The sequence below is a fragment of the Peromyscus eremicus genome, chromosome 6 (genome assembly GCF_949786415.1).
Source record: "Peromyscus eremicus chromosome 6, PerEre_H2_v1, whole genome shotgun sequence".
Classification (NCBI taxonomy): Eukaryota; Metazoa; Chordata; class Mammalia; order Rodentia; family Cricetidae; genus Peromyscus; species Peromyscus eremicus.
The window spans coordinates 66959100-66968509 of NC_081421.1; the positions used below are offsets into that span (position 1 = coordinate 66959100).

At 44.2% G+C, this 9410-nt stretch overlaps 1 protein-coding gene across 1 annotated transcript; it reads right to left on the reverse strand.

The window, feature by feature from the left end:
- Window positions 1–528: 528 nt before the first annotated feature.
- Window positions 529–1666, reverse strand: LOC131913249 (speckle-type POZ protein-like). Its single transcript, XM_059265789.1, has one exon. The coding sequence runs from the start codon at window positions 1649–1651 to the stop codon at window positions 569–571; it is 1083 nt and encodes a 360-aa protein (XP_059121772.1). The 5' UTR covers window positions 1652–1666; the 3' UTR covers window positions 529–568.
- Window positions 1667–9410: the final 7744 nt, after the last annotated feature.

A 9410-nucleotide genomic window follows, 5' to 3' on the forward strand; every position in this document is an offset into this window, starting at 1 on the left:
TTTATTCATTTTATATTTCATTTGGGTAAGGTATTGTCTACATAGATGGAAAACCCCATGGAGACAAGAGGAGGACCAAACAAGGGTCCTCTGCAAAGGCAAAAACAGCTTTTGTCAACTGAGTCATCTCTCCTGTCCCACACACTGAGTTAGGAGAAAAATGTCTTCATTCTCTTATCCTTCTCTTGTAATAAAATATTCACGTTTATTTTCTCTTTTCTGAGTCCTTGACTGTATGTTCTGCTCAGTCCAATCCAGACAGGTTTCTCCAAAGAATCGCTATTGTAACATGCTTGGGGCCAGCAACTAATATGAACTCCAGTTTCCAACTCTTTGGACAAAATTCAAACCAGTACAGTTACAGGGTAGAGTATAACAGCTCAGCTCTTCACCTCCTTTAACCTGACAACCACCTGATTTACAGCTGTATTATAGCCTGAGCTACCATGCTGTCTTTCCCCAAATTCACTGGAAATGCTCCACACATCCTATACTCTACCCAGTGTCATTGGTAACAACATTGGCTGCTGCTTCTGGGAGACAAGTGTAGGTCACAGCTGACCAGGTCCTAGGATTGCTTCAAGCGTTTGAAAGGGGGCTCCAAGAGAGGGAGATGAGCTGAAGCAAGGGAACGGTATGCTTCAGCCACTAAATGGGGATATGAGCCCACCATTGCCTTCCAGCCTGAGGTCTCACAGACCTCAGAAGCATGAGCTGTAATGAAATCCAGTGCCTGGGTTTTCAGCTGCTCTGAACTGCGGAGGTCAGCCAGGACAAGAGTATGGGCAGCATTCTCCACAGAGAGGTCTCTGCAGAGGGCATCCTCACACATGACCTTCAAACGCTCCAGGCCATACTTGTCAGCAGCTGCCATTAGAGCAGCTGCCATGCTGTCCAGGTCTGGTGTTTTTCCGGTATAAATGAAGTCCATCATTGCCTTGAAGACTTGTGGCTCCAGGTCAGGGATCTCAAAGCGCTTCTTTCTGCTCTCCTCCATGTCATGTTGAAACATAGCTCTGAAAACTGGAGAGCGAGCTGCTAAGATGGCCTTGTGAGCTTGGAATTCCTGCCCAGCTACCACCAGGCAGCAGTCTGTGAATCGGGAATTCTCCCACAGGTCTCCTATCTCATCAGCCAATGTGCATCTGGGAACCTGGATCCTTGGCTTCCTGTTCTGGTCAGAGATGTGCAAAGAGACCTGGACCATGCTCACCTTGCAGACAAGGGTAAGCTGGTCATCTGAGAGAAGACTAGGCTCATGGGACAGGAGGAAATCTCGAAGGATGTACTTTTTGAATCCCCAGTCGCAGCCTGGCATGAACTTAAAGGCTCTTGGGCTCCTCATGGTTTGCATTTTCTCTCCTTTGGCGCTTAGGATCCAGAACTGAAACTTTGCCCAAACATGACTCTTCAGACAGCTGAGCAAAACGAGGTTAACTGACAGGTAATCTGCACTTACTTCATCGACTCCCTTTGGGTATACTGTCAAACACCATTTGTCATTGGCTCCTGTTGAGAAAGTTGGGCTTCTAATGCTTTCTGTTATTTCCTCCAGAATAAATCGGAAGTTGCTGATGGTCCACATGTAGGAGAAATTCTGAAGGCTGATTTGAGTGTGGTCCCATCTCTGGGCTGTCCCATCTCCTGCCATTTCTCCTGCAGGTAATTTGAAAGTTAAACTGGATCCAATATGAAGAACTAGCAATTGTTTTCTCTTCACCTTGTGAGACACAATAACAGACATGAATTACATTTTAGTTTTTGTTTCTCCTCTATTCCCTCTTTTATGAGGCTGGATACTTGGATCTCTGAAATTTCCTATCCAGGTTTCAATACTAGTTTCAGAGTAGACAGTTTTACATCACTCCATTTTTGTCTAGATTGAATCTTAGGTCTTCAGGTAACTAGTTTTGAAAATTAAATACACTGTTGAATATTTTGGAAAATTTTATGCACTCATACAAAAATATTGTACTGTTGTTCTCTAGAGCAACAGATCATATACAAGGAATTTCTCTGAATGAGGGAAAGAGATTTATTAGAATGACTTGGGGCTACAGTCCTGCTAATCTCCCATTGGCTAGCTATGAAGGGAAAGTCCAATATTCCAGTACTTACTCAGTCCAGGATGTTGGATGTGTCCACTGGTCTTCAGAATATGCTGGATTTCCAAATATTCTCTATTGCCAGGGAAGGGAAGGACTTGTTGCAAGGTGAGGGCAAGCAGGCAAATAGCAAGAGCTTCCTGCTTTCATGTCCTTTTATAGGCTTCCTGCAGAAGGTGTGGCCCAATTTAGGGTGTGGCTTCTAGCCTCAAGATCTGGATTAAAGGTGTGTGTGTCTTCAGGCCCTGAGATCCGGATTAAACATCTCTGTCTTTTTACCTCCAAAGTGTGTATTGGAAGTGGATCTCCTCACTTCACCTGAAGCAAAACACTTCTCACTGTTGTGACCTCCATTTTAGAGGTTTAGTTAATTCCATGTCTTGTTAAGTTGGGAACCAAGAATAACCACCACATGTGTATTTTGCTTATTGTGGTTTATCTTAAATAAAATAGAGAAGGTATCCATTCCTACAAAGCTGTTATTCATTCTTCTCAGTGTTTTACACCAAATCCACCCTCTAACATGATCTGGGAAGAGGTGTCTTCCTTTCTGATTCAGGGGTCTCAGTGTTCACAACGTGGAGATCAGGATGGAAGTATTCATACATGGTGGGCAAGAAGCAGAGCTGGGCAGGAACCTCTGAAAGTGCCCGTCTTCTTTCCATCCAGACTCACAATCCCCAGCATAACCCCACCAACTTTCATTGGTGGTCTTGCCCTTTCCATCCCCCAGAAAATCCTCCTTGGAAACACTCTTCCAGATCCTGTGGTGATATTGTGCTCCCCAATATATTGAGCACCCTAATAAACTCATCTGGAGTCAGAAAACAGAACAGCCACTAGACATATAGACCAGAAAATCGTGGCACACACACCTTTATTCCTAGCATTTGGAATGCAGAGATCCAGTTGGATCTCTGTGAGTTCAAAGCCACACTGGAAACAGCCAGGCATGAGGACACAAGCCTTTAATCCCAGGAAGTGATAGCAGGAAGCAGAAAGGTATATAAGGCATAAGGATCAGGAACTAGAGCCTGGTTAAGCTTTTAGACTTTTGATCAGCAGTTCAGCTGAGATCCATTCGTGTGGACACAGAGGCTTCCAGTGTGAGGAAACAAGATCAGTTGAGCAATTGGCAAGATGAGGTTAGCTGTGGCTGGTTCTGTTTCTCTGATCTTTCAGCAGAAAAGACACTGCTTTAACATGGATTTAAGCCAATAGAAAGTCTTTATTCACCAGCTGGCAGCCACATGACATATTCTGGATTCTGGTGCAGCAAATAGCCATTCTTAGAGTGAGCTTTTAATCACAAAACCCATATTCTGGGTTCACCAACTTCAGTTAACAAGAACAATTAGCCAGAAGGGGCACTGCATTAGCCAAAATGTTACTGTATTTCAAGCAAGGTTTGAACATTTAGAGGTATTCCTAGATCTGTGGATTTAGTTGGATTTAGCCTTCCTTTTCGTTGTTGCAGGGGATTGCTGTTTTTTTTTTTTTCCCAGAAATGCTGGGTTTTACACCATGCATAGTACTTCTGCCATGGAGACAGCTGTACTTAGGTGTGAGGCCTTGGTAATATCTGGGCCCTGTTACATAGGTGGGTCTGTGCACCATGAGCATATGGTGCCCTCAGAGGTCAGATGAGGCTGTTGGATCCCCTGAATAAGTGTAAACTGGAGTTACCAATTGTGGTCAGACACCCTATGAATGCAGTAAATTGGATGCCAGTCTTCTGGAAAGGTATCCAGCAACTTTTACTGCTGAACCATTACTTCATCCCATCCCAGTTACTTTCTTAAAGAGGTCAGAACAGCACTGAAATACTAGTTCATTCTCTAACGCTTTAGTGTCTGAAATGTTTTAGAAGGAATTCAAGAGGTAATCATGATTTCATTTCTACATCTTTCTTTCATTTTTGATAGCTTTCAACTCTGCATGTCTGGCTCTCTTAAAAGTTACTGTATGGACCAAGGTAGCCTCAGACTGGCAGAGTTGAGTCAGTCTCTGCCTTCAGACTACTCTGATCAATGCCATAGACTATCACATCATGCCTGGTTCATGAATTTCTATTTAATCACAGCAACCACAGTGTTAGTCTTAAACAAATGATATTGAAAGGTTGCTTTTAACATGTTGGTATTTCGACGGGAAGTGCATTGAATCTGTATATTGCTTTTGGTAAGATTGCCATTTTTACTGTGTTGATTCTACCTATCCATGATCATGGGTGATCTTTCTGTTTTCTGATATCTTCTTTACTTTCTTCCTCAAAGACTTGAAGTTTTGATCATGGAAGTCTTTCAATTGCTTTGTTATAGTTTCCCACAAGATATTTTATATTATGTGAGGCTAGTTTGAAAGGTTTTTTTTTTTTTTTTTTTTTTTTTTTTTTTTTTTTTTTTTTTTTTTTGCTGCAGTTTCTTCCTTTCTCTGATTTCTTTCTGGTTCCTCGTAGGAAGCTTTGGCAAGTGGCTAACCAGTAATATTAGTGACTATTCTCCATGTGGGTTTGGGGTCAGAATTTCAGGTACTGATTCCCTCAAACTCCTGGTCCTGGACTTTTTTTGGTGGGGAGACTTTTAGTGATTATGCTCTTTTACTAGGGTTTAATGATCTATTTAAAATACATATCTGGTCTTATTTCATTTTGCTAAGTCAGACCTATTACTTCTGATTTATTTATCTTGGTGTCCTTAGATAGATCTGGAAGAGTGTTTCCAAGTAGCATTATCTTAGATACAAGGGAAAGACCACTATAGTTTGCTGAGCCATCCCGGTACTGTGGGTCTGAATGGAATAAATGGCAGAAAAAAAGAGAGTCACCTTCAAGAGTTCCGGGCTCTGATTCCTGCTCGTCATATATGAGCTCTTTGTATTTATTTATTTATTTTCAATTTTCTTTATTAAGAAATTTTTTACTCACTCCACATGTTACCCACAGACCCCCCTCCTCCCTCCTCCCACCCCCCAGCCCTCTTTCCCAAGCCACCCCACATCCCCACATCCCTCAAATCAAGGTCTCCCATGGGGAGTCAGCAAAGCCCAGCACACTGAGCCTAGGCAGGTCCAAGCCCCTTCCCACTGCACAAAGGCTGTGCAAGGTGTCACACCACAAGCACCGGATTCCAGAGGCCTACCCATAGACCAGGGACAGATCTCGATCCCCCTGTCTGGGTGTCCCCCAAACAGTCCGAGCCAATCAAACATCTTCTGTATCCAGAGGGCCTAGTCCAGTCCCATGAGGACTCCACAGCCACCAGACCACAGTTCATGGCTTCCACTAGTGTCGCCAGTCATCTCTGCAAGTCCTCCCATCATGATCTCAACATCTCTCGACCGCAATATCTCTCCTCTCTCTCATCAGTTGGATTCCTGGAGCTCAGTCTGGTGCCTGGCCGTGGAGCTCTGTATCTGCCTCCATCAGTCACTAGACAAAGGCTCTATGATAACAGCTAGGTTATTTGCTAGGCTGGTCACCAGAGTAGACCAATCCAGGTCCCCTCTGGACCGCTGCCAGCAGACCAAGGTGGGGTCAACCTTGTGGATTCCTGAGAGCCTCCCCAGCACCCTGCCTCTTCCTATTCCCATGATGTCCTCAGCTATCATGGTATCTTCCTCCCTGCCCTCCCACTCTGTCCCTGATCCAGCTTGACCCTCCCATTTCCCTATGTTCTCATCCCCCACTCCTTGCCCTCAGCAGTAAAAAACAATGATATCATGAAATTTGCAAGCAAATGGATGGATCTAGAAAATGTATGAGCTCTTTACCTGTCATCCATATTGTAAAAGGTAAGACCACTGACAAGTTAAGGAAAACAAGAAAAAGTGACTAGTGAACTCTGCCAAGACAGAGTAAGATGGTCTTCAAAAATTCCTGCTTCTGAAAATAGTCTGTCAGGTATTCTAGGTCTGTCCACAAATTGGTTGCCCCAGTGATACTGAGAAACTTTAGGTGACTGTCCAGGCTGCCAGCTGTCTCTGTCTATTCTCACAAGAATTTCAGAAATGGCTTGCTTGCAAATTTAGTTTTCTCTGGTATTATTATATTCCTTCTCTGGTCTTTGATGGAGCTGAAGACTAGATAGTTACAGTTGCAATCATCTTGTATCTTAGCTAGAACATATTAGTACTAGAGTTAAAATCTTCACGACAGGACAGCAATTAGAGTAACCTCAGTAATGTGCCATTTACCCATGTTTTGGACATTTAGCATGCCTTTCTGGTTTAATGTTATTTGTGTTGGTTGTATTTCCATTTTTTGTTTATGTCATTACCCTATCTTTTTCCTGAACAATACTTGATAATCATTCTTATTGTATATTGTGGTGATATTGTGTTCCCCAAAATATTGTGTACCTTAATAAACATATCTGGAGTCAGAGAACAGAACAGCTACTAGATATAAGGCCAGAAAATGGTGGCACAAACGCCTTTAATCCTATCACTTGGGAGGCAGAGATCTCTGTGAGTTTAAAGCCATACTGGAAACTGCCAGGCATGGTGACTCATGCCTTTAATCCTAGGAAGTGAGCCTTGAATCCCAGGAAGTGATGGCAGAAAGCAGAAAGGTATATAAGGTGTGATGACCAGGAACTAGGGCTGGTTAAGCTTTTAGGCTTTTGAGTAGCAGTTCAGCTGAGATCCGTTTGGATGAGGACTCAGAGGCTTCCAGTCTGAGGGAACAGGATCAGCTGAGGAATTGGCAATGTGAGGAAGCTGTGGCTTGTTCTGCTTCTCTGATCTTCCAGCATTCACTCTAATACCTGGCTAAGGGTTTGATTTTGTTAACAAGAACTTTCAAGATTTGTGCTACAGTATATGGTTTGGCTAAGATAAAAAACACTGAGGACACCTTATGCTGGAGAGGATGTGGAGCTAGGGGAACTCTCCTCCACTGATGGTGGGAATGTAAGCTTGTACAACCACTTTGGAAATCAATATGGAGCTTTCTTAGAAAATTGGGAATCCATCTCCCCCAAGATCCAGCTATACCACTCTTGGGCATATACCCAAGGAATGCTCAACCACACCACAAGAGCATTTGTTCAGCTATGTTCATATCAGCATTATTTGTAAAAGCCAGAACATGGAAACAACCTAGATGCCCCTCAACTGAAGAATGGATAAACAAAATGTGGTACATATACACAATGGAATACTACTCAGCAGAGAAAAACAATGACATCATAAGGTTTGCAGACAAATGGATGGATCTAGAAAAAATCATCCTGAGTGAGGTAACCCAGACTCAGAAAGACAAACATGGTATGTACTCACTAATAGCAGGATACTAGATGTGGAACAAGGATGACTGGACTGCTACTCATATCACCAGGGAGGCTACCTGGAAAACAGGACCCCAAGAAAGACACAGGGATCGCCCAATGACAGAGAAATGGAATGAGATCTACATGAACAGCCTGGACATGAGTGGGGGTAGTGAAGGGCGAGGGTCGAGGGAAAGAGAGCTTGGGGGAGCAGGAGATCCCAGCTGGATCAACAACAGAGAGGGAGAACAAGGAATAGGAGACCATGGTAAATGAAGACCACATGAGAATAGGAAGAAGCAAAGTGCTAGAGAGGCCCACAGAAATCCACAAAGATACCCCCACAACAGACTGCTGGCAATGGTCGAGAGACAGTCCGAACTGACCTACTCTGGTGATGGGATGGCCAACCACCCTAATTGTCGTGCTAGAAACCTCATCCAACTACTGAGGGATCTGGGTGCAGAGATCCATGACTAGGCCCCGGGTGGATCTCTGGGAGTCCAATTAGCGAGAATGAGGAGGGTTTATATGAGCGAGAATTGTTGAGACCAAGGTTGGATAAAGCACAGGGACAAATAGCCAAACGAACGGAAACACATGAAATATGAACCAATGGCTGAGGGGTCACCAACTGGATCAGGCCCTCTTAGTGGGTGAGACAGTTGATTGGCCTGATCTGTTTGGGAGGCATCCAGGCAGTGGGACCAGGTCCTGTGCTCATTGCATGAGTCAGCTGTTTGAAACCTGGGGCCTATGCAGGGTCGCTTGGCTCGGCCTGGGAGGAGGGGACTGGACCTACCTGGACTGAGTCTACCAGGTTGATCTCAGTTCTCCGGGAAGGCTTTGCCCTAGAGGAGATGGGAATGGGGGGCGGGCTGGGGGGGAAGGTGAGGGGGACGGGAGGGGGGAGAACAAGGGAATCCGTGGCTGATATGTAGAACTGAATTGTATTGCAAAATAAAAATTTAAAAAAAAGATTAGAACCTTTTTATTTAGACTAAATGGGTAAATATAGCAGTATTTGCTGCACCCATGACCTTGGGCTGTATGACCCAAAGGAGGCTGTGTTTCCTGCCATTGTACTTGACCTCTTATAAGGTGTTAGAGAAAGGTCATAGGCCCCTGGTGCTAGGGAAATTTCCATTAACCCACAATCCCAGATTAGCTACTAGCAATAGTAGTGATGGTACCTGAACTGGCTTACCCTGGTAATAATTCTGGTGAATACCCCAAGAGTTATCACAGAGCCTTCGTCCAGTAACTGATGGAAGTAGATACAGAGAATGACAACCAAGCACCTGGCTGAGCTCCAGGAGTCCTGTTTAAGAGGAGGAAGAGGGATTATATGAGTAAAGGGGGTCAAGATCGTGATGGGAAAATCTACAGAGACAACTGAACCAAGCTCAAAGGAACTCATGAACATTAGACTTACAGCTGTAGAACCTGCATGGGACCAGACTGGAACCTCTGCATACAGAGACAGTTGTGTAGCTGGGTCTGTTTGAGGGGCCCATGGCAGTGTGATCAGGATCTATCCCTGGTGCATGAGCTGGCTTTCTGGATCACATTACCTAGGGACAGACACTTTGCTCACCCTTGATGCACAGGGGATGGGCTTGGTCTTACCTCAACTGAATGTACCAGGCTTAGCTTGTCTGCCCATGGGAGAACTTACCCTGTTGGAAGAGCAGATGAGTGGTGGGGGCAAGAAGAGAAGGTGGGAGGAGTGGGAGCAAGAGGAGGGAAGAGAGGGGAATCTGTGGTTGGTATGTAAATTGAAAAAAAATAAAAATTAAAAAAGAATCAATCATACCACAAGAACACATGCTCAGCTATGTTCATAGCACCATTGTTTGTAATAGCCAGGACCTGGAAACAACCTAGATGCCCTTCACCTGAAGAATGGATAAATAAAATGTGGTACATATACACAGTGGTGTACTAATCAGCAAATAAAAACAATGACATCATGAGGTTTGCAGGCAAATGGATGGATCTAGGAAAAATTATCCTGAGTGAGGCAACCCAGATT

What these genes read in the sequence shown, in the direction of transcription:
- LOC131913249 (XM_059265789.1), bottom strand. Translation starts at nt 1,651, where the DNA reads ATGGCAGGAGATGGGACAGCCCAGAGATGGGACCACACTCAAATCAGC.